Source organism: Peromyscus leucopus, chromosome 1 (assembly GCF_004664715.2).
Source record: "Peromyscus leucopus breed LL Stock chromosome 1, UCI_PerLeu_2.1, whole genome shotgun sequence".
Lineage (NCBI taxonomy): Eukaryota > Metazoa > Chordata > Mammalia > Rodentia > Cricetidae > Peromyscus > Peromyscus leucopus.
In genome coordinates this window covers 175884612-175910329 of record NC_051063.1, presented here as the reverse complement: position 1 = coordinate 175910329, position 25718 = coordinate 175884612, and the positions used below count along the sequence as shown (strand labels likewise).

At 49.1% G+C, this 25718-nt stretch overlaps 1 protein-coding gene across 1 annotated transcript; it reads left to right on the top strand.

Moving 5' to 3' along the window:
- Positions 1–21860: 21860 nt before the first annotated feature.
- Positions 21861–22623, top strand: LOC114681430 (COMM domain-containing protein 8-like). The gene has a single exon (XM_037202000.1). The coding sequence runs from the start codon at positions 21869–21871 to the stop codon at positions 22406–22408; it is 540 nt and encodes a 179-aa protein (XP_037057895.1). The 5' UTR covers positions 21861–21868; the 3' UTR covers positions 22409–22623.
- The last annotated feature ends 3095 nt before the right edge of the window (positions 22624–25718 follow it).

Here is a 25718-nt window from a genome sequence, read left to right as displayed (position 1 = left end):
TTGGATGCCTGTGTCTTGCAGCAGCATGTGGGACCAGTCAGGCACCACCATGACGGGTATATTTAGGCTAGGTCCCCTAGGCTGCTTCTGAGTCCGGGGGTGGGGTGGGGATTGGGCATAGCTGGACAAGGGCCCAGGCCATCAGCCAACTGACCTGATGGGTTATGAGACTTCACAGGAAGGTCAGGGTTTCCAGGGGAAGAGACAGAGGACAGAGGTTCTCCTGCTTGTCCTCTGGGGTCCAGTCCAAGGTAGGCAAATAGTAACAGACTGCCAATGTGCACTTATGCCCTAGGCATGGACTGCAGTTCCCCCAGTGATCACCAGGGGGCGGCATCACCACCATCACCCACCCCACCCCCACACACACACAGTCATCACTCAGAAATTTACCTCCTAGCCTGGCTTAAATCCCTGTCCCAGGGAAGCTGCTGTTCCCTCCCATAAGCCTGCGCTGACCTCCTGGTGCTGTGTCTGAGCACAGAACTCTGACAGTGAACCCTGGACCATCCATCCCCTTCCTCCTGGCATCTCCCACGGGAAAAGACTTTGTGACTATAGGGGAATTAACTAGGCAAAGGGCATCTCAGAATAGCCAGGGAGGACATGGATCCATGCACAGGTCAGCCAGCACAGGAAGTCTCAGGCTCTCCTTGAAGCCACCCCAAGAAGGATGGAGGCACCATTCTTCTCTCCAGGACTCAGGTCACATCCTCCCGTTTCCCAGAATGTGAAGATCCTGACAGGGCTGCTCCTGGGCCTCTCTCCTGGATCCGAATCCTGAAAGGTCCCACTAGTGCCGATGGATTGGTCCTCCTCCCCAACCCGCGCTCAGCTGGTCCCTGTCCAGCCTTCACAGACATCTCTGTCACATTCCTGCTGGGAGTAAATCTCGCCTTCCTAGACCACTGAGAACACATGCAGACTGGGTGTTCCTTCGGGTCTCTGTGTCACAGGGTGCAGAGTGAGTACAGAGAGGCTCCCTCGAGTAAGGACAGACCCAGGGACAGGACATGGCAGCCGGCAGGCCTGGGGTGAGCTGCTATTCTCCACATGGGATGCTTATCAGCCTCGCTGTTCACTGTGTGGTCTGGAGGGCTGAAGCAGAAAGAGGGAGAAGAGGGGGGAGGGTGCGCGCGCCGGGAGTGGAGGCGTCAGAGCAGCGAACTGGACACAAAGCCGCTCACAGCCGATATGAATCTGGGAGGTGCGTCTCCCTGGGGGAGGGACCCCAGAGCTGAGACCACAACTGCTGGGCTTGGGAGTAATGCTGGCACAGAATCTGTCCTCCACAGAGGGAGGGCAGAGCCAGGAGCAAAGACCATGGAACATCCCACCTGGGCTTTAGTCCCAGCACTAGGGAGGCAGAGGCAGGTGGGGCACCCTGTCTCGAAAAACCAAAACAAACAAACAACAACAACAAAAACCAAAAAGCATGATTGGGGGCTAAGTAGTTAACTCAGTGGTTAAGAGCACTTAATCTACCTTCCTTCCTTCCTTCCTTCCTTCCTCTCTTCTTTTCAACAAGGTCTCACTCACTGTGTAGCTCTGGTTGGCCCAGAACTCACTATGTAGATACCAAACTTAAAGAGATCCACCTGCTTCTGTCTTCCAAATGCTGGGATTAAAGACGTGTTCCACTGGGATTGACTAAAATAATAAATCATAAATATATTTATATATTTCTCAAGATACCAAAATATCATTAATTTATTTTTATGTTTAGGAGTGTTTTGCCTCCTGCACGTGCTATCTGTGCACTGTGTGCATACAGTGCCCGTGGAAGCCAGAAGAGGGCGTCAGATCCTCTGGAACTGAAGTTAAAGATGGTTGTGAACCACCCTGTGGGAGCCGAGAATCGAACCTGGGTCCTTGGGAAGGGCAGCCAGTGCTCTTAACCACTGAGCCATCTCGCCAGCTCCCAACTATTGTTAAGAGGGAAAAAAAATAATCCCATGCAAGGTCATACTATAAATGTCAGTTTATAGTATTTTTCAGTATAAGAAACTCAGTCCCATTGGGCTTTTATGTGCGTGAATTTTACAACTGAGGATTAAACAAACTGCCAGTCAAACTATCAAGAAACACATTGTGTCTTTGGTGAAATGTGGACAGGCCCTTCTTCTGTCATGGTTCCCCACGTCTTAAGGATGCTTTGTGTCTAGAAAGCATTGGTGTCACGTTATCAGAAATGACTGAGCACGTGAGCATGCTCTAAGCAAACACTACATCCACTTTAACCAGAGACTCAGAGCACCCAGAAGTTTGGGGACTCCTGAAATCATTTCCCCATGGGTTAAGAGGGTTGACTAAATTTTATTCAGAACCCAGGCTCTTAGCCACATTGAAATTCTATTGATGTGTTTTTTTTGGGGGGGAGGGAGTTGGGAACAGGGTCTCCCTTCGTAGCCCTAGCTGGCCTTGTGCTCACATTGCTCCTGACTCACATCTAACCTGGGGTTCCAGGTCTGTGTCCTCATGCTGGCTGTCTTGCTGTCTTCACTGATGATCCCCCCCCCAACAGTTTTCCATATCATCGACAAAGAAATCCCCCTCCCCTCCCACTGTGGCGCCTGGAGAGAGGAGAGGTCACTCACTGGTCACAGACATTTGGATTGGGAGACTCGTCTTCGAGCTGTACCCATTGGAGACCTCACTCTGATACTCTCCAACATCCTCCCTCCTGACCGGATCTAGGCTGAGTCGGCTGTTTTTCTGCCATTGAAATACAGGCTCTGGTGATTGAAGAGCCAGCGGATGGAGAGTCCAGGGTCTTCTGGGAGGCAGGTGAGGGCCGGCGAGCTCTGTTAGGTTAATATGGCATTGTTGGCTGGGGGGGGGGGGGTTAAGGCACAGGGTCCATGAAGAAACAGAGGTGGAGACACAGAGCAATCCATCTTCAGATCTCAGCCAACTGCCACCGATCTGTCATCCGTGGCCTGTGTGGCCCTGCGTCAGCCACTGTGTTTCGTGTCTCTGGTCCCTGTGGTAGACTATATGGTAAATGACCCCTTCAAGCTCTCCAGGATAAGCTCCAATGTGATCAGTGACCCAACCTTGGGCAAGTCAACAAGTCAACAGTGTGTGTCACCACCTGGCTACACCAGAGAGCTCCCAGATCGGATCGTGGGGAGGCAAGCAGTTATGAGGCATATCTGTCTCCCTTGTTCCTGGCCTTGGGGGGCCCTGGACTTCTTGTGACATCATGTAAACCCATCAGAATAACTGGCTAATGGCCTGAGTACCTGTCCAGCTATACTGTCCACACTAAGTCTCAGAAGGAGGTGCCCAAGTGACCTAGCTTAAACGCGGCTGTCTGGTAACTTAGACGCAGAATAAAGCCTTGTTCCTATTGGTTCTAATAGGAAGTCCAATTCCAGTTCTGGAGAAAATCCCCCCAGGGCCACTTGGAGTGGAGATTGGGACAGAGGTCTGGAACCAAGGCTTCCCGGTGCTCACCTCTCCATGAAGATCCCATGGTTTCCTCAGCCAGGTCCCTGCCTGACTCCACAGGGTCTTTGTTGGGGCCATGTTCATGATAAGAACCCCAAGAGTCAGTATTGAGGCTGACATCCTTGGACTGAGTAAACCTCTCTGCATGTGATAAGGCAAAGGATTCTGGTCTGTCTCCACCGTGTGTATCTGGAACTAAATTCTCCAAACCCAGGTTGGAGAAACAAAAGTGAGGTGGGCACCGTCCAGGCTTGACAGTCCTGGCTTGACAGTGTAGAGCGGAATGAACCCACCAGTACCCACGGAGCACAGAGTCACTCACTGTACATGTGGAGATTCACGTGATGGGAGCACTCCGCTGGGTACACCTGCTCTGCCTGCAGAGTGCAGCACCCAGCCTCAATCCGCCTTTTGTTTCTCTGTTACCTTTTGTTTCTCTCATTGCCCTCTGTGTGAATCTTGCCTGGGAGTTTCCCAAGGGTACAAAGCCTGTGCAAAACTTGGTTGGGAAAAATCCAGCATGCTGGGATATTCCTTAATCGAGGATTTGCGTTTGGCATTGTCCCTTTGGGAAGCTTAGTTAGGATGTTTTGGGGATATGGAAGTCAACTTGCTACAAGTGTAAATTGGAGGACGATAAATATGCCCTTGGCTAAGGGAGGGGTCTCAGTCTGTGAGAGGCTGAGTCCCCCTGCAGCTGGAAAGGCTAAGACAGCCTTAAAGTGTGCTGTGTCTTCTTCCCGTGAACCTGTGTGAATCCAGACCTGGTCAACAACAGATGCATACATGTATATCTGTGCACCACACGCATGCCTGATGCCTGTGGAGTCAGAAGAGGATGTTTGCATCCCTTGGAATCTGAGATGGTTGTGAAGCACAACGTGCATGCTGGGAGTTGAGCCTGGACCCTTTCAACTGCTGAGCCGTCTCTCCAGATCTTCAGTTCTTTTCAGCTCGGATCCCTTTGTGCTTCCAGTCAATCCTGACTGCACTTTCTAGCTGCCCTCACCGGCTGTCTTCCAGACCCCAGAATGAGGCCATTGTGAGGACAGGGGCTGGTCTGACCCTTTTGGAAGCCCCACTGCCTGGAAGAGGCCCGGATACCTGTGCCTGAATGGATGGATACATGAATGAATGAAGGAATGAACACGTGTGTCAATGAGTGCCCCAGTCTCCTAGGTGTCTACGGTTTGTTTAAGAGCTTCTTTGGTTTGGAGCTCATGAGAGTGCTTCATATTACATGTTGATTTAACCTTCTCCTAGATTTACCCATGACTCTGTATGTGTGCGTGTGCAAGGGTGAGTGTGTGTATGCAAGGGTGAGTGTGTGTGTGTGTGTGTGTGTGTGTGTGTGTGTGTGTGTGTGTGTGTGTGGTGGTTGGGTGGAGTGTGTGTGTTTGTGGTGGCTGGGTCGAGTGTTGTGTGCATGTGTGTATGTGGTGGCTGGGTTGTGTATGTGTGTATGTGTGTTTGTATAGTGACTGGGTTGAGTGTGTGTATGTGTGTGTGTGTATTGGGTTTGTTGTTCATGTGTGTGGGTTGACTGTGTGGTGTGTGTGTGTGTGTGTGTGGTGGCTGGGTGAGTGTTGTGTGTGTGTGGGTGTGGGTTGGTGTGTGTGTGTGTGTGCTAGGTGATTGTGGTGATGTTTTGGTGTGTGTGTGTGTGTGTGTGTGGTGCGGGTTGAGTGTGTGATATGTGTGTGTGTGTGTGTGTGGTTAGTGGGTTGTGTGTGTGTGGTGACTGGGTTGAGTTGTGTGTATGTGGTGGCTGGGTTATGTGTATGTGTGTGTGTGTGTGTGTGTGTGGCAGGTTGAGGTGGTGTGACTTGTGTGTTGTTGTTGTGTTGTGGTAGTTGAGTGTATGTGTGTGTTGTTTTGTGTTGTGTGGTTGAGCTGTGGTGTGGTGTGTTATGGTGTGTATGTGTGTGTGTGTGTGTGTGGTGGTGGGGTGAGTGGTGGTGTGTAAGTGTGTGGTGGTGTGTGTGTGTGTCTGTGTATGTGGTGGCAGGGTTGAGGTGTGTGTGTGTGTGTGGTGGTGGGTGGTGTGTGTGTGTGTGTGTGTGTGTGTGGTGTGGTGACCGGGTTCAGTGTGTGTACGGGTGAATGTGGCCCATGCCCTCCTGTGTGTTTGAGTGGGTACGTCAAGCCTCAGCAGCTATCTGGAGTCAAGAGGACAACTTGAAGGAGCAGGTGCTCCCCTAGCACCATGTGGGATCTGAGATTGAACTAAGGTCATCTAGCTTGGCAGCAAGCATTGTTTTTTAGACAGTCACCCTGGAAATGTCAGTCTGCAGAATATGACGGCCAATGTACTGGTGGTGGAAAGCAACAAGGCTAACAAGCATCCCCAGTCCCTGAGAGAACGACAGCGCACTCCAGGACTCCCCCTGTTGTGTCCTGGCCTTGGGTCTGTCAGCACCAAAGACGTCCCTGTCCTTGCTATGTGTCCCTGTGACACAGAGACCCAGCCGAGCACCCACACCCCCCTACACTCCCCGCCTGCCCTGTGTTCTCTGGAAGGGTGGGATTTGCTCCCAGCAGGAATGTGACAGAGATGTCTGTGAGGCCTGGAAAGGGACCCGCGGAGTGATGCCAGGGGATGGGATGGGGATGTGTCACCACCACTCAGGGTCCTGATCTAGGACAGTGGCCAAAAAGCAGTTGTGTGAGGAGCTTCACATCCTGGATTTGCAGGAGGAGGTGACCTGGACTGAGAACTGTGGACACATTTGTCCTGTGGAGCGTTTCAGAATCTTCACCTTCCCGAGTTGGCTGAGCTGTGCCTGGACCACTAATTGCACATGGAGTGAGTGATGTGGCTTGGTTGGTAGAGAGCCTGTCCAGCATCCCCTGGGACCCATTCTCAACACCACATCAACCACAATGGTGACATAAGCCTGGAATCCCAGCACTTGGGAGGTGGAGGCAGGGGGATCAGAAGGTCAAGGTCATCTCCTTTTTATTTATTTGCTTATATCTTTAATCTTGCGCTTTTTGAGACGCCGTGGTTGTCGCCAGTCGACCTCATGTCGCCTGTCCGCTGGAACTCGACTCTGTAGACCAGGCCTGCCGTTGGGCACTACAGGATACTCCCTGCCGTCTGCTCTCCTGGTGGCGTGGGATTAAAATGTCATACACCCACAAACCGAGAGTGCGTCTGAACTTTGAGTTTTCATTCTTTATGATATGTGTGTGTTCTCTGTGGGTATGCCACCCTAGTGTGAGCTCGCCAGTGAGTGTTACTGCAGCAGGTCAGAGGCGTGTGTCTCATCCCCTTGCGGAGCTGGGATGTGCGTACGGTAAGTAATGTGAGATAGCTCTGTTCACTCAACGGCAAGAGATTGGAAGGAGCAAAACACACTCCTTTCCTAGCCTTCCTCTAGTAAAACTAAGGAGCTCGTTTAAGGGACTATCTACATATGAGCGAGTGTGTGCCACCCATTACTTTCCTCCTCGGACTCCGTCAAGCAAGACACTCTCATTGCCACACTGGGTTAGGAATCCGAGAGTCAGAGAAGATAAGAATCGTGAGCAAGGACTGAAAGCACTTTAAGCTACAAAGATTTGCATTTAAAAAAGAAAATTTTGCCAGGTGGTGGTGGTACACGCCTGTAATCCCTGCACTCGGGAGGCAGAAGCAGGTGGATCTCTGTGAGTTTGAGGCCAGCCTGGGCTACAGAGTGTGTTCCAGGACAGGCTCCAAAGCTACAGAGAAACCCTGTCTCAAAAAAACAAAAAGAAAAAAGAAAATTTTAATTTTTTATTTATTTATATTTTGTGTATGTATGCTCTGCATATGTGCCTGTGGGCCAGAAGAGGGCACCAGATTCTATTATAGATGTTTGTGAGCCACCATGTGGGTGCTGGGAATTGAACTCAGAACCTCTGGAAGAGCAGCCAGTGCTCTTAACTGCTGAGCCATCTCTCCAGCCCCTAAAAAAGAAAATTTCAAATCAGCAATATCACTTTAAACTCTAAAAATATAAAATGAAGAAAGAATTAAGAACAAACTAAACCAAAAGCCAGTAGAAGAGTAGGATATGGGAGTGTGAACTAGAATTTCAGCATTCGGCAGGCTGAGGCAGGAGGATTTCAAGTTTGAGACTGATTTAGTACATAGTGAGGCCTCTGTATCAGAAAAGAAAAGAACAACACAATGAAAACCCCACCTCTAACCTCATAATAAAGGCTAGTGGGAGGCAGAGATAAAGAACAGAGGAAAGATGTATAAAACAGACGAGAAAAATCAATGCACCAAAAGTTGGTCCTTCAAAAATCATTAGCAACATTGACAACCTTAACTCAGATTAATTTTGAAAAAAAAAAGTAATATTACTTGTTTGGTTGAAGCCCCTGGCTCACCCCCGCATGGTCCAGAAAGCCCATTTCTATCTATCTATCTATCTATCTATCTATCTATCTATCTATCTATCTATCATCTCTTTTTCTCTCTCTCTCAACCCCAACTGCTTGGAGAGTCTCTGTACAAAGGAAAAGTCCGAGAAATCTCTGTTTCAGTCTTCGTGGCTACTGCAGCTTCCTCCCCTGAAGGTGCCAGATGCTCAAGTTCCCATCTAAGTGCTCAGCTTTTGACCAAACCCAGCTTGCAGTGGACACGTCACCACCCCTTGCCTACAGCCTATAAAATTCCCTTGCTTTAGTTCGGGGGCGAGACTTCTTTGCCCTTCATCTCTGGGACTGGAGAGCCCACCTGGGGGTTGCTTTACTCAATGTACCTGTTGCTACACTTTTTCAATTCAGCTTGATCCAGCTTACTGCATTGGTGGAGAAACTTTTTATGGGGGGCGGGGTAGGAGAGCAGGAAACTTACTATTACTAACAATGGGAGTGAAACTGGAGGCCTTACTCTCCATTCTTAGAATACTAAGAATCCCATGAGTACTCAATAGTTGTGTGCTAACTGTAGAGTGACTTACATGGAACAGACACATTCCAAGAAGCCCCAGACCCTACAGAGATGGAAGCATGAAGAGACACAAAATTGACTCCATGAATAACTCATAAGGCTGAATCAATAAAGACATTTGACAAAGGCGAACACTTTTCAATGATGAAAACAGACAAACTAGGGGTAGAAAGAGGCCAGTGCAGCAGAGGACACACGTGAGAAACCACCGCCACCTCAGCATTCAGTGGGGACACTGATGCTTTCCCTCTAAGACCAGGATCAATACCAGGATGCTGCGGTGCCCACTTCTGTTCAGCATTCCCTTAGGAGTCCCAGACAGAACACTTAGGCAAGCCAAAGAAATGCAAGGTGTGCAACTGTAAGGCAGAAAAATGTCTGCAGATGACGACATTGCACTAGAAATCCCCAAAGACCTACAGAAAGTTGTTAAGCTAATAATCAGAATCTACGAAATTAGAGGTAACACAATGAACATATCCACATGTGTTGTATTTCTGTAAGCTTGTATTGACCATCAACAATTACATTTCATGTTTTTTCACATGCAGAGAGACAGAAGTAAATAGAGGTTATGGGGGGGAGGCTGGAGGGACTGGGACCGTCTACAAAGGTTTGGAAATGGACAATGGTGATGGTCACACAGCAGTATGACCGTACTTCATGTCCCAACATCACAATGGCTAATGTGAGAAATGCTATGTTTCTATGTTACTACACTTTAAAAACAAACAAACAAACAAACAAACAAACCAATTACTTGAAAAAAAAAAAAAAAAAGAACCTTTTTTGTTCGTTTGTTTGTTTTGTCTTTTGAGACAGGGTTTCTCTGTGTAGCCCTGGCTGTCCTGGAACTCACTTTGTAGACCAGGCTGGACTTGAACTCACAGAGATCCCCCTGCCTCCCATGCACCACCACCGCCTGGTTTGCTTAAACTCTCTTAACTACTTTGCAATTCTGTTTTACTATACTGATGACCTTAAAAGACAGATTTATTTATTATTTTTATTTAATGGGCCTGTGTCTGGCTCCTGCAGAGGCCATAAGAGGGCACTGGTTCCCCAAGAACTAGAGTTAAGATCTATGGTGAGCCACCATGTGCGTCCAGGAAACCCAACCCTGGTCCTCTGCAGGACAGCAAACACTCTTTGTTTGTTTGGTTAGTTGGTTGGTTTTTGTTGTTGTTAAATTTGGGTTAACAGGCATTTATCACCACTGGCTGGCTTTGTGTCTTAATTGTTCATTTTCTCCACTTTGCATACAATTGACAAACACACACACACACACACACACACACTGCTGTAGGAGGAGAGAAGTGGTCATTCACGGCTAGGCAGACTGGGAGACTCCTTTCGGAGTAGAGTCATGGGAGGCCTCACATTGATATTCCCAGCATCCTCCCTCAACAGGATCTATATTGATTGAGCCTGTGTGTGTGTGTGTGTGTGTGTGTGTGTGTGTGTGTGTGTGTGTAAGACAGTGTCGTCTTTTCATTGACAGTCAAGCTCTGATTATTGAAGATCTAGTGGATGGTGTGGTGATATACTGTGTACCTTAATAAAGCTTGCCTGAGGATCAGAGGACAGAGCCAGCCACTAGATTAGACATAGAGGTCAGGCAGTGATGGCACACACCTTTAATCCTATCACTCAGGAGGCAAAGATCCATCTGGATCTCTGTGAGTTCAAGGCCACACTGGGCTACATGAGATTGATCCAGTCTAGGAGAGAAACAGAGCCAGGCAGTGGCGGCACACACCTTAAATGCCAGCACTTGAGATCTCACGCCTTTGCTTGGGAAGCACACAGACCTTTAATCCCAGGAAGTGATGGCTGGGCAGAGAAAGGTTTATAAGGCGTGAGGAAACAGGAACTCTCTCTCCTTAGGCTGAGGATTTCGTAGAGGTGAGAACTAGTGGCTGGCTGTTCTGCTTCTCTGATCTTTCAGCTTTCACCCTGATATCTGGCTCTGGGTTTTTTATTATAAAATCATCTTGGATTTGAACAACAGGATGGTGTAGCAAGAGTTTTCCTGCCTTGCCCACAGTCAGGACAAATCTTTGTCACCCGCCAGTCCCACAGCCACTCAGACCCAACCAAGTAAACACAGAGATTTATATTGCTTCAAACTGTATGGCCATGGCAGGCTTCCTGCTAACTGTTCTTATAACTTAAATTAATCCATTTCTACAAATCTATACCCTGCCACGCAGCTCGTGGCTTACCGGCATCTTTTCATGCGGCTTGTCAGGGTGGCAGCTGGCAGTGACTCCTTCTGTCTTCCTGTTCTTTTATTTCTCCTCTCTGTTAGTCCCGCCTATACTTCCTGCCTAGCCACTGGCCAATCAGGTTTTATTTATTGACCAATCAGAACAACTTGACATACAGACCATCCCCTAGCACAGCCAAGTGCAGATCATCTCAGACACCTACACTCAGGCCCGTGGTCCTAATCATCCTCTATGCGGACCTGCTGGGTAAAGCCACGAGGAACCCGAGAACGGGCTCCCACAGGACATACAGACCATCCCACAGCAGGATGGAGATTCCAGTGTCAAATGACATGTACATGGGGGTCACAGAGCCCTGTTCCTGGACTGTGGTGCCAGTAGCTTGGAAGGAGGGCCAGCCACAGGCTCTGTAAAGAAATAGAGGAGGGGACCAAGTGACAGTCGGTCATCTTCAGAGATCCCAGTCAGCCCTCTCTGGACCACAGACACCTAATGAGGCCTTTCGGGTGGAGGAGTCGGAGCTGAGACTGTAGATAGCTAGCTTGTGCTTTGATCCCGCCACTCGTGGTAGATGACCACTGCCGTGTCTGTAAGGTGACCTTAGACCTGACTGAGTAGGAGAGATGCCCCAATCATCGGAGACCATTGCTATCTGCCTACCAGAGAAGTCCCTGGGAGGGACCCCTAAGGACACTAAACAGGAGGGTCCATCTCATCTCCCTGTGGCATCTCAGAAAGCCATCAGAACAGGTGGCTAGCGGTCTGGGCGCCTGTCTTCCTTCCATCTCCATGCTGAGATGCAGCAGGAGATGCCCAGGTGATTTAGCTTAACTGCTGTAGTACACAGGCTGGCTCCGGACTCCATGAGACTCGGGCACACGGTAAAGCATTGCTTCCTGTCAGCTAAAGCAGGAAGTCAATCCCAAAGTCATCTGAGTGGAGACTGGGACAGAGGTCTGGAGCTGGGGCTTCCTGATGCTCACGTCTGTGTGAGGATCCCATTATTTCCTCAGCCAGGCCCAGCCTGACTCCCCCAGGGTCTTTCTCAAGGCCATGTTCATGATGGCACCCAGGAGTCTGGGCTGAGGCTGATTTCCATGGGCCGAGTTACGTATGCAGCACAGGCCTGCTCTTCCCAGGAGGAGTCAGGTGAGGGATTCTGATCTGTTGCAATCTGTCTCTATAATGCATATATCCTGCACCAAATCCTCAAACCAAAATGTGAGGACTCAATGCAGTGGGGGCACAATCTGTGCCTGATGTGTGTGTGTGTGTGTGTGTGTGTGTGTGTGTGTGTTAGGGTGTGGGTGAGTGTGGGTGGTTGTCTGGGAGCAGGCATGTCCATCTACTCCTGTGTGTATGGTTTGGTAGATGCCACACGACAACCTAGAGGCCAGAGGACAGCTTGAGGGAGTGGGGTCTCGCCTATAACCATGTGGAAACAGGTTGAACTGAGGTGGTCAGCCATGGCAGTGTCCAGTGAGCTGGACCATCTAATTGCTCTCCCCACCCCCACCCCCGATGTTTTTTTGAAGAGTCACCTTGTGATGGCTTGGAAACATCAGTCTTCACAATGATGATCAACTTTGAGTAGGAAACATTCTGGCTCCGCCCCCCTCCCGTCCCCGTCCCCGTCCCCTTCCCCCTTAGCATTTCCTGTTCACCAGTGCCTTCCCGCTGCTGAGCTGCTGTCCCCGCTCCCCATATCCTTTCCTCTGGGGCTCAAACACAGACCCCAATTCTTCTTTCAAGTTCTCTGGCTCCTTAGAGTCGCTGAGCTCTGCTCCTACGCACACTGTCCAAGAACGGCCGGCCCACCTGCCCGCAGGACACCCAGCAGGTGGTGCGCCCTCTGCAGGAAGGTACAGGAAGGGCCTCCATGACCGCTGCTGCCTGCTCTGTACATTGAGCATCCAAGTGTCCCAGCAGCTCACCCCAGCGCTGAACTGGGCTGTGTCTTGACCTTGCTCTCTCAGCACCAAAGTGGGAGCCTCTGTCCTCCCTATGTGTCCCGTGGCACAGAGACCCACGTGGGCACCCAGTCTGATCTGTGTCCTCGACGCTCTGAGGTGGCATTTACTCCCAGCGGGAAGACGACAGAGATGAATCATGGGGTAGCATGGGGCCATCTGAGAAATGACCAGGAAAGGGGTCTGGTCCATTATGACTGGAGTCACCCGTCAGGCTTCTGGTCCAGGACAGAGGCTGAGAGACAGCTGTGTCTGGACTTTGCGGGTGTGAGGAGGGGGACATTTACGTCCTGGAAGAGGACTGTGGCTCCATCTTACTATGGAGGGTCCCAGGGAGGCAATGCAAGCCCCAGTGTTGGCTGAGCCCTGCATCTGGCCAGCCCTTGCCCTCCCCAATCCATCGGGGAAGCCTGGGTGATCCCCCCGTGGTCCCTCTGTCTTTCCCCATGGAAGATGCCAGCAGGGAGGGGACCGCACAGGTCCCTGGAACGGCACAGTGCTCAGGTGCAGGAAGACGCCAGGAGATCACACAGACTTGTGGGAAGGAGCTCTGGTCAGCTGGGGCGGGGGTGGAAGCCAGCCTGCAAATACTGGTCTGAGTGTTGATGTGTGTCCTGATGCCGCCCCCTGGTGGTCAGCGGGAGAACTGCAACTCATGTCTGGGAGCTGTCCACATTAGCAGAGCCTGTTACCATTTGGGTCCTGGAGAGAATCCCTTGGACTTAATTTCCCCAGGACAAGGCCTTGCCGGGAGGGCCTGTGTCTTCTGTCCATCTGCTTGGGGACCCTGACCTTCTTGTGAAGTGTCATGAACCCATCAGGACAGTTGGTTGATGGCCTGGGCACCTGTCCAGCCATGATCTCCAGGCTGCATCTCAGAAGGAGATGCCCCAGGGACCGAGATTAAATGTGGTTAACACAGCAGCGCATGGCTGGCTCCACATCCTGTGAAGATGTCAGCACTAAATAAAGTCTTGCTCACTCCCAGCTCTAACAGACAGTCAGATTCCAGCCCTGGAGAGAATCTAAGCAGGGTCCCCTGGGCTGGAGCCTGGGACTAGCTGTGGCAGCCAGGGCTCCCTGCAGCTCACCTCTCTGTGAGGACACCATGCTCTCCTCAGCCAGGTCCTGCCCGACGCCCAGACTCTCTCAGGGCCATGTTCATGGTGAAACCCCATCTGTCTGACATCCTTGGGCTGAGTTACCTCCCACTGCCCCTCCTCTCTGCAGGGTGGAGTCGGGTGAGGGGTTGAAATCTCCCGCAGGTTGTCTCCGCCCTGTGTGTCCTATACTAAATGCTCAACACACTCGGAGACACAATGCAGAGGGAGACAGGCACAGGCCGGGCCTGACTGTACCGAGTGTGTAGATTAGAATGAACCCATCCAGCACCCGGAGAGCACAGAACCACTTACTGTGTGCATGGATGAATGCTGTGGAATATTTAACTGTATAAAGATGTGTTACATTTGTTTATGCTGCCTTTGTTTGATGACGTAAGGATGTGTATTTAATTATGTAAAGATGTGTTGCATTTGTTTCACCTTGCCTGCCGAAGGCACCTGATTGGTCCAATAAAGAGCTGAACCGCCAATAGCAAGGCAGAGAAAGGATAGGCGGGCTGGCGGGCAGGGAGTAGGAGGAGAAATCTAGGCTCCCGGGAGAAAAGAGAAGAAGAATGGAGAGAACGAGGGAGAAAGAGAGGGACATGCCTGGGGCAAGAAGCCAGGCAGCCGCCAGACAGACGGGCAGACAGACAGGAGAGGCCGTGAAAGTAAGATATTCAGAAAGAAAGAACAGAAAAAAGCCCTGAGGCAAACGGTAGGTAAAGAGAAACAGGTTAATTTAAGTTAAAAGAGCCAGCCAGAAATGAGCCTAAGCTAGGCAGAGCATCCATAACTAATAAGAAATCTCCCTGTCATGATTTGGGAGCTGGGTGGTGGCCAAAAATAAACATCCTGGTACAGATGAAAACATGTTTGTTCATTTTTCATATATGTACCTAAATGCCATAGGATGCAGAATCCAGTGTGTTTCTGGGTGATGTTCTAGAACAGAAGGGATCCTCTGGAATATACTGTTTCTCTACCTCTTAGGCCCAGCCTACAGAAATCAATGCCTATTACACACCATGCAATTTCATGACTGATGCCTACAGCGACCCTTTTGTAGTAGGACGAGGCTTGAGGATTCTCCGGCAGATTCGAGACACGTGGAAGAAACATTTCCCCTTCAGCATGTAGGACAGCAGCATGGGAGGCACCGGTAGGCAGGAATTCTGCAGGGGCTGGAGGAATCCAGCAACCTAAACATGAGGCTAGAAATAGAGAGAAATCCATCAATACTGAGACCTTTGTCTTGGGTGGAAAGATGGGGTTCTGTATCCTGAACAGATGGGCACAGACCTCAACCTAGAACAGTGGGTGAGGGTGTTTGTTTCTTACTAGGTGAAGGAATCAACATGATCTCCATTCCCTGAACCTGTCAATTCCCCTGTATGGACTCTCTCCTTGGGACTCTGCATGGCTCACTACTCGCTGCCCTCAGATCCCTGCTCACTGTCAGTCCTTAGGGGTGGGGATGGATGCCTTCCCTGGCTCTTCCTCTCTAGACACTGGCTCTTGACTTTCTCTGTTTTAACCTCTGTTCTCTTATGGTTGCAATAAACCCCTGACATCACTTCTAAATGCCCTTGATGGTGTTACAATCCATTAGAACTGGGGATTCATGAGGACAGGAATTGGTCTACTCTTTTTGGAAGTTACAGTGTCTGGAAAAGGTTCAGGTACCCATGAATCAATCAATCAATGAGTGTCCCAGGGCCCGCATGTCCTAGGTGTAGTCACAAATCCTCAGGTTTTAATCTAATGGCAGTTAATACCACAGTTTGGTTTAACTTTGTTATGGTGTGTGTGTGTGTGTGTGTGTGTGTGTGTGTGTGTGTGTGTGTGTACATTCTATAGCAAGTACACGGAGGCCAACACAGATTATTTGATTTTTTTCTTTTTTTCCTTTGTTTGTTTGTCTTTTTTGTTTTCGAGACCAAGTTTCTCTGTGTAGCATTGCGCCTTTAGTGGAACTCACAGAGATCCGCCTGTCTCTGCCTCCGGAGTGCTGGGATTAATGGCAGTCACCACCAAGGCCTTGCTTCTAGTTTTTTCCCTAATCTAGGATCTGAGGATTGAAATCAAGCCATCAGTTAGTTCCTCTAACCTTGCAGGCATCTCACTGGCCCACCCATTTGATGTCTTCTGGAAAGTCACCCTCCCTGTTACAGTTGGGAACATCAGTCTGCAGAATAAAGCGGCCAAAGTCATCTGCTTTTCCTCCCCTGTCCCCTGACCATGTCATGCTCCCTGAGAGCTGCCCACCTCTGTGTCTCCTCCCCTCAGGCTGCAGACAAACCCTGAGTCTCCTCTCAGGCCCCTGTGCTCCTAGGGAGACCCCAGCCAGTCTCTGAGTTCCTCTTCTCACCTCCTGTCAGAGGAGGGTCTCATCCCCCATCAGTCAGGACACAGCCCTGCACCTTTGGACCAGATCCCACAGCCTCAATCAGGGCGTGCTCCCTCAGCTGCTAGGTAAGAGCAAACTGAGCCCCGACGTGATGGCTCTGTCTATGGAACCTTGTCCTCAGTGTTCCTTGTGACTTACACTGTGCTGAACTATGTCATCAGATGTGACACTTCCCAATGGTGCTAACAGGGCAGAAGCAACAGGACTTTTCCTTTGTTCTGGGAAGTGGTCCAGGGTTCCTCAGGGAAAGTGCTCAGGAATTTGGTCCTGAGATGAAGGCTGCTGTCTGAAGAGGTTCTGTGACCCCACTTTCCACCAATCTCATGGATGGAAATGCCTCCCTTCCATCCCTCCCCCTCTCCATCCCCCCTCATTTTCATCATAATGAAGCTCTTCTCTGGGGTTTGAAGGAAAGCCTTTTCTTTCCTTAAGTCTCTCCCATGTCTAGATTCTCCCAGGTCTTACCGTTTCTGCCTGATCCTCTCCTCCAACCTCCAGGCCCCATCGTGGCCTTAAAACCCTTTTAATAGGTTTTCTGTCCCCTGATAATAGCTTTCTCCATTGGCGCAGTAAGCCAGATCAAGCCGAATTGAAAAAGTTTAACAACAGCTTTATTTGAGCAAGGCAACACCCAGACAGGTTCTCCAGTCCCAGAGGTCGAGGCTGGAGAAGCTGCATGCCTGAACTAAAGCCAGGAGATTATATAGTTTTTAGGCGAGGGGTGATGACGTGTCCACCACAAGCTGGCTTTGTGCCCAAGTATGATCAAAAGCCGAACGCTTTAGGTGGGGACTTGGGCTGCTGGCAACTTCAGGGTCGGAGCTGTCAGAGCTGCCAAGAATGTGGAACTGGGTGTTTGGGCACCTTTTCTTTGTTGGAAAAGTCTCTGAGAGGGCAGGGTTTGGAGAGACAGGAATGGGGCTTTCCGAATCACAGAGAGGTGAGTTGGAGGTTCCAACCAAACATCCCAACCTTTTTGTATATATGGATGTGGTTCAAATCTGGCTACTTCCTGGTGGCATTGAACGATGTGGGGAGGAGTCGGGAGTTGGTGGGCTCACACTCCGAGGGAGGTACTGGTGAAGAAGAATTTGGTTAACCTTCACCCTGGAGACCTCACGAATCAATTCCTGGAGGAAGTGGAGAAGGCAAGTTGCCAGGAGAAAAAATAGGCAGATTATTACCACCGACCCTATGAATGGGGCGAGCCATTGGAAGAGTGAAGATCACCACTTCAAAGACTGGAACAGAGATGTGCCCTGGTTACGTTGTCGAAGTTCTTCAGACAGTTTGTGGAGTGACTCGATCTTAGTTTCCACCAGGCCACATTCCTTGATAGAGTAGCAGCACACTTTCCCTGGAACATGCCGGTGTCTGTACACCAGCGGGGACACATTACACCTTGGTGTCATAGCAAAGGCTATGGCTTCGGGTTAAAAGGTATGAACATGTTTCCTATGTCTAGAGAGCCTGGTTTTAGCCTGATGAAACTCACCTTTAAGTCTATACTTAGAGGACAACCAGAGGAAATTTAAAATCTTGAGCTTGTGACTGAACGGTAAATAGTCAGTGCTCTATCAGTTTATCAGAATTCCATTTACCAATGCTAAAACTCTGAACCTCCGAAAGTCCAGTGTCACAAGAGCATAGAAAGGGGAAGAAGTCTGAAACATCTTCATACACCTTCAAGCGTTTACGTATACCTTTATAACTTGCATTGGTACATCTTGAATCATTTTCTGTGTTCCTTTAGTGGAAAGTCACATCTGAAACCTGTTTGTCCTTCACTATGAAGCCCGTGAACAAGGCAAACCTGTCTATACTTTTAACAAGAAACTTAACTAATGAACTACCAAAGTGGTTGTAGCCTAGAGTGCGGGGGGTGGGTGGGGTGGGGCTGTTAAACTGGTGACGCTATCAGTACAGTCATCGAACACCGTCAGATCTCAGGAGGATAAGTTTCACCCGAGTAAGCAAAAGTGAAGCAGCTTCCAAATCTTTTAAAAACGACAGGCACTTCTGGCTCCCTAGACAGCTACACCAGGGTCCTCCAGGGTCACTGGGGACAGAGGTCCCCGGGCAGCTTCAGACTTCGGCTGCCAGGTCCAGAAGATCTGGACTTTCCTGTGGGGTTTTGGGGCAGGGGTGCGGGGGCCAGCCTACCTTGTCTAGACAAAGCAGAGCAACCAATCCCCAGTGTCCTGTTGTCCACAGTCTGGACAGGGCCTTGGCAGCAGCTGAGGTGAAAGGCAGTTTTTTTTTTTCCACCCCATGACCAGCTTTGCCACATTTGAAGCAAGCTCCAGGTAGAGGTTCTTCTGTGCCCATCCATCTTCTTTGGAGGAGATAGGGGTACTGCCAGGAACTGGCATGTCTCTCTACCATAAAAAGCTTTTTAAAAAAACATTTTAAATGCTGTATTCTCAGATCTCTGAAGCATTTGAGGATTAAGATCATACATTAACAGAGACATTATAATAAAATGTCTTAAAATTTTTAAGATGTCTCATAGCCTTACAAATTTAAGTATTTTAAAACTATTTCTTTTAAATATCCAGTTTACTTACACTTTCTGTAAAACTTTAAAATTTTCTTTTAAAGAAGTTTAAGATTTCTGGTGATATTCTGGTAATATCCAACTAAAGTACCTTTTTTTTTTTTTTTTTTTTTTTTTTTTAGTTTTTTGAGACAGAGTTTCTCTGTGTAGCTTTGCACCTTTCCTGGAACACACTTGGTAGCCCAGGCTGGCCTCAAACTCACAGAGATCTGCCTGGCTCTGCCCACCGAGTGCTGGGATTAAAGGCATGTGCCACCGCCGCCGCCGCCGCCGCCGCCACCTGGCTAAAGTACCTTTTTTATTTCAAGAATGAAGACACAGAGCACAACCATAATTTGTAGAAAGCAAAACCAAGTTTCAACAGTGTAAACAATTCAGTGTCTCTAAAATCCATACCAAGTGGATTATTCTTACATTACAAAATCTGGCTGCCAGCAAGATACGTCCCTGTACAAGACTGCATGGAGGTACAGCTTTAACACCTCTTTAAACCAGCACTGTTTTAAATCCCATCTTTCATAAACCTTGTTTTCAAAATGGAACAGGAATTATCATACAAAAATCCATCCTAATCCAACATCTTGGAGACCTGTCATTGCCTCCTGGGTAGGCCCACCCCACATGGTCATCGTTAATCAAGATGGCATAAGGTCACATGACCACCCTCTTTTCCAGCCCTAGTCAAAATGGCGATGGCCCACGTGGCTGCACTTAGATTAGTCAGGATGGTGGAAAACCACGTGTTATTTCCTAGAACAGCTCCAATTCAGAGTTACAAGTTTTTAGTTAATTTTTGTCATTTTTAACCATAAAAATTGGGATTCTCTTAGCTGTTTGTTTTTGTTTTTTGTTTGGTTGGTTCTATGTTTGTTTTTTTTTTTTTTTTTTTTTTTTGAGACAGGGTTTCTCTGTGTAACCACTGTTGCCGTCCTGGAACTTGATCATGTATACCAGGCTGGCCTTGAACTCACAGAGATCCGCCTGGCTCTGCCTCCTGAGTGCGGGGATTAAAGGCATGCACTACCACTGCCCAGGCCCCTTAGCTGTTTTTTAATAAAGTAGAACAGCATAAAACAACTTTAATATTATTTATACCCAAATGACATGTAAATCTCTGTTATTACATCAGATTCAGTGGCCAGAAAGCCCAGAGGTAAGTTCTGAGCCTAGGCAGCTAGTTTCAACAGTAACAGCTGAGCTAGCACCAAGACACAGGGAACATAGTAAACTCATGCATCCAACCAAAACCAGCCATGGTTTTGATGAAATGAACGTGCAGTGGCCACATACACTTATAGATTTCCTTGAGCCTGACACAGTTTTGTGTGGCTCCATGTCTGCAAGAAGACTTACGGGCTCAGCTCCACACATACATACAACATAGACAAAACTTTTCTAACAATAAGACCAACAGAACTTTCCACAGGAAACAGACTTGGTCACAAATTCCGCAGAGTTCTAAGCCAATGTAGAGGGGCACAGAGAGGGAGTCAGAGTCGAACCTTGTCGGGGTGGTCAGGCTGGATGCAAGGCAGGAGAAAACCAGGAGGCAGAAGACAAGGAGGGATGTGGAATCAAATTTGCAGACAAATGATCCGTACATGCCTTACTGAGGGTTAGCTCAGTAGATGCTGTAAGAGAGAACAGGCGTGTGCTGGACACACAGCTGCTAGCAAGTGCAAGGGCAGGACATTTTCGAAGTTCAGGGTGAGAGAGCAGACAGAAAGAAACGGGGAGATTAGGGGTCTGTTGCCGGTGGATTGGGCAGGTAGGATCCCCACATCAGTGAAAAGATTTTTTAAAATGGTGAAGGTGGGGATTGAAAGGGTGAAAGGCCGTGTTGGAGAGGAGACATGAGAGAGGTGGGCAAGAGTTCAGGGAAGAGCCAAGAGAGCCAAGAAGAAGGCGGCAGTGTGTGTGTGTGTGTGTGTGTGTGTGTGTGTGTGTGTGTGTGTGTGTGTGTGAGACTCATGCAGCTCAGTCGGGGAGGAGGGCTCAGGATCAGTCCCTGGGTGAAAAAGCGTCGGGAGCCACCACAACCCTGGTTGGCAAAACCCGGGCCACTGAGCACTGGCTACAGAGGGAGGGGCGGGGGTGCAGAGCTCACAAAGCCTGGATAAGGGAGCTCAAACCATTTTGTTTGTTTGGGGTGTATGGTTGAGAGAGCCCGATTTGGATGAATTTCAAAGCAGACAGCCCAGGGGTGACTGAGGATCCAGGTTAGACCCAGTGTTGCCCGTTTCCAAGCCTGTACAGGAGACAGAACACTAGGATGAGACGTCCCACGAAATAGCCTGGGGTGGAGCAGCAGAAGTGGGATTAGCCAAGAAGGGCATCTCCTAACACAGAAGTCCCCTGAAGCAGAGACGATCTCTGACGTGACCACGGCTTGGCAGAGGATCCCAAGAGTCCTGGACCCTGAAAGAGGTACCTGGTGCCTCTATAGGCAGTGGCTGGGAGTGGGTGACTTACCCTGTTCTAAGTTGATCACATCTGGAGGAGAGAAAGATAAAGGGAGAGGAGTGGCGCCCCCACATGGCTGGAGGACCCAGTCCATCCAGCTGGAAGGCTCAACGTCTTCTGGGCTTTGGCACCAAGATAGCAGGGTTTCTGTCCCCCGATAATAGGTTTCTCTGCTGATGCAGTAAACCAGATCAAGCGAACTGAAAAAGTGTAACAACAGGTTTATTTGAGCAAAGCGACTTCCAGGTGTGTTCTCCAACCCCAGAGCTCGAGGCTGGAGAAGCTGCACGCCTGAACTAAAGCAGGGTGATTATATAGTTTGTAGGTAAGGGGTGATGATGCGTCTGCCACAAGCTAGGTTTGTGCCCCAGAGAGCAGGGATGACCTCTGCTGACTCCTGGCCTGGGTCTGTGAGAACCGGAGGGAACCACTGTCCTCTTCAGAACCTTTGTGACACAGAAACCCAGCTAATCATCCAGGCTACCCTACAGGTATAATTTACATCCAGCAGGGAGGTAACAGAGATGTCTCCCAAGGCTAGGAAGTGAGTAACGGGATGACGGTTGTTGAAGGGAATTTATCGATGATCCCTAGTGTCACTAGTCAGAGTCCTGTTCCAGTACAGGTGTCCAGGACTATGACTCAAACAAGCAAAATCAAAATAAGAAACAAGTAAACAAACAAACAAAATAAGTGGTGTAGTCCAGAGCATTCTACAGCACTTAAGAAAGTATTGTATGCTTGGTTCTCGGGGATGGAGGCGGAAGAGGGGACGCCGCTGTGGCGGCTGCAGAAGCTGCCTCCGGAGCGGGGCACCCCGCTGCCTCACAAAATAATTGACGGCCACTATCCTGCCCACCAGGATTATCACAGCGTTTGGGATTCAACCGAATGGAAGCATGTTCTGGAAGATGTTACCGTGTTTTTCAAAGCTGTCGTGGGCAAAAACTTCTCAGATGAAGAGACACTCCAGCAATTGAACCAACTGAATTCATGTCATCAAGAAGCTGTTATGAAATGCTTGAAGAGTAGGAAAAATGAGATCAAGCAAACCCCGTTAGGAGAAATCGTTGATATTTCTTGTGCGCAGCTACAGGATTTTGATTGGCAGTTAAAGCTCGCGCTTTCTAGTGACAAGATCGCCACTTTACAGATGCCGCTTTTAAACCTTCGTCTGGATGTGAAGGAAAATGGTGACGTGAAACCACACTCCATTGAAATGAGTAAAGAGGAGCTACAGAATCTAATCACTTCCTTGGAGGCAGCTAGTAAGGTGGTCCTGCAGTTAAAATAACTGGAGATGGTGACTCTCAACACTGCCAGATGTCACTGCTGCACCGTGGCAGAGGCAATGCTGTGTCCAGAGGGTGAATGCTGCAGCAGGCTGAGCCGGAAGCAATGCTGAGATGACAGAGATGAAAATCTGTCAGCAACCCTAAAGAACAGGAAATTGAATGGCTGATAGGAAAGGCATAGAATGAAAGATGAAAAAGCTGAAGTCACAGTTTGTGTTTTTTTTTTAATTTTATTTTATTATTTTTTTTTATTTTACAATACTATTCAGTTCTACATAAGAGCCACAGATTCCCTTGTTCTCTCCCTTCCTGTCCCCTCCCCATCCCCCAGCCCACCCCCATTCCCGCCTCCTCCAGATCAAGGTCTCCCCCGAGGACTGAGATCGACCTGGTAGAATCAGTCCAGGCAGGTCCAGTCCCCTCCTCCCAGATTGAGCCAAGTGTCCCTGCATAAGTCCCAGGTTTCAAACAGCTAACTCATGCAACGAGCCCAGGACCTGGTACCACTGCCTAGATGCCTCCCAAACAGATCAAGCCAATCGACTGTCTCACCTATTCAGAGGGCCTGATCCAGCTGGGGGCCCCTCAGCCTTTGGTTCATAGTTCATGTGCTTCCATTCATTTGGTTATTTGTCCTTGTGCTTTATCCAACCTTGGTTTCAACAATTCTCGCTCATATAAACCCTCCTCTTTCTCCCTAATTAGACTCCCAGCGCTCCACCAGGGGCCTAGCTGTGGATGTCTGCATCCAGATTCCTCAGACAGTTTGTGTTTTTACAATGATTGTTTTGTCTCGTTTATTAAACAGTTGAGAAATCTATAGATAACGCCTTATTGAAAGGTAAAAATAAGTTCTAGAGTAATGTAAACACATAAAGCACAGACATACAGGACTGTTGCTTTAATGCGAGTAGCAAGCCATGTATTATGAGTATATAATTTGTGATATTGGAAAATAGTGCTTTAAAGCCTATATGAGCTGCATATGTAACTCCGGGGGTTGCATGTCTTTTCCTGTTGCAAAGAAAAGATTTTAAGTTGTAAAGTCTGTTATCAGACATGAACAAGAAAATATTTAAAATGTGTGTGAATAATTTGAGATTTATGAATTTTATGAACTAAAACATAAACTACAAAAAAATGAAAATAACATTATTATTTCTGCATATCCCCACCTCCTGGGGAGACTATGGTCTGAGAAAAAAGAAAAAAGAGAAGGCTGTCATTGATGGTGTGGTGTACATATTATTATTCACATGCAAGTTTGTTTTTATACATACTTAAAATGGAATTTGAGCTTTTGGATGGTAACAAATTAATTGTAATACAAGCCATTTTCATCTCAGCTAACTTTACAAATAAGCATTCTGAACAAATAAAAGTGTCTGGTTTAAAAAAAAATAAAATAAATTAAAAAAAAAGAAAGTATTGTATGCTTTATTTTTTTTAAGGCATATTAGACGGAGTTAGCTAAATAGTCCTGACAGTGACTTCTCTACTCACTACCTGCTGTCCTTTCCTATTCTACCTTCAGATGTCCATCGCTGAGTCAGATGTCCCCTCTAGGCTCCCACAGACCCCTGGCTACACGGACTCTTTCCTGTCTTTTAGTGAGTTTTTCTCTGTCATGGCCTAAGGACAGGATCAAGACTCACAGTCACCACCTGTGTGTCTATGATAGATGAGGGCACAAGGCAGGGGCTCAGGAACTGGGGTTCCTTTGGGGGTGAAGGTCACTGGGCAGGGCCTTCCTGGCTCTGCGAGACTTTCCAGTGCTTAAGAAGGCAAAATGGTAGCTGAGAAAGCCAGAGCCAGGAAGCAGGCTTCTTAGGGGGCAGCCATCTCTCCATCCCCACCCTACCCGCCCCTCACACCTGGCCGTCCTCTGCTCCAGGACAAATGAATGTGCCACTGACCAGTTATCACAAAGCAAGAAGTGGGGGCTGGACCCCAGCTTGGACCTCCACCAGGATTTCCCAGTGTGACCCTGGAGGTCTGCACAGCCAGAAGTCACATCAGCCAGAGCCCTAGGGACCAGGGGGACCTGAGGTGTGGACGTCGATCAGAGAGATGCACAGGCAGTAAACAAACAAACAAACAAACATTGATTTTTCAGAGACTGTGGGGTGCCGGCTCACGTTTCCTCTCCTGTGTCCTGCAGTGAGAGCAGTGGGCTTTGGAGGAGGAGAGCTGCTCTTCAGGCCCAGCTGGCCAGGGTTCCCTTCCCAGTGATCCTGGCCTTGTGCAAAAGCTGCAGAGAAAGACAGGCATGCAGGATGTCAGCATGAGGGCCGCTGCTGAAGGTCAGGACCTGGAGACCCTGTACCGTCAGAATGGTGGGTTTGCAGTGGGGGCTGGGTGCCGGGTAAGGAAAGGTGAAGTCCAGTCGTGACTTCTTTTATTATCTGTGGGCCTTCATTAATCATTTGTACGGTAAGAAGTTTGAAGACATTTTTAAAAAAGGAACCTTAGCTGGCCTTTGTGGCATCCTCCTTTAATCCCAGCACTTAGGAGGGAATGGATCTCATGGTCTCTGCGGGCTCCTCAGTCCTCCCTCCGTAGAGAAGAGCATCAGCCCTGCTCCCCAGCTCCATGCTCTGCTGTCAGCTCTGCTGTCTTCCCCCTCTGACCTCAGCCTCCTCCCAGGCAGGAGCACCTTGCAGAATCACAGAGGCTGTGGGTGGCTCTGTGTCCAAAGCCCTCCTCGGTCCCCTGCACTCTCAGGCTGCCTCCCATCCCTCGCCTCTCCTCCCTCTCTGTGTCTCATCCTCCACACCACACAGTGAGCAGCGAGCCTGGGGAGGGTCTGTGCCCCGCAGCAGCTCACCCAGGGGTGACTCTGCTGGGTCCTGGCCTGGGGCTGTCAGGACCAGAGGGAACCACTGTCCTCTTCAAAACCTTTGTGACACAGAAACCCAGCTGATCCTCCAGACCTCCCTGAAGGTAGAATTTACACCCAGTAGGCAGGTGGCAGACGCCTCCCAGGGCTAGGAAGAGATCAAATAGGAGTTGACTGTGTAAGGGAACTTATCCATGATCACTGATGTCACCAGAGTTCACTTCCAGGACAGGTGTCCAGGAGCAGGTGTGTCAGAAGTATGACATCCTGTGTGTGCAGGAGGAAGTGACCTGTGTCCTGGAAAGAGGATGTGGGTCCATCTTCCTGTGGAAGGATCCAGAGAGGCCTTGAGCTTCCTGTGTGGCTGGGCAGTGCCTGGGTCTTTAATAAAAGTCTACGCTGGGCTAAAGACGCTGCCCAGCAGGCAGAGCGATGCCTCGTATGTCCTGGGTCAGACCCCAGCACCACAT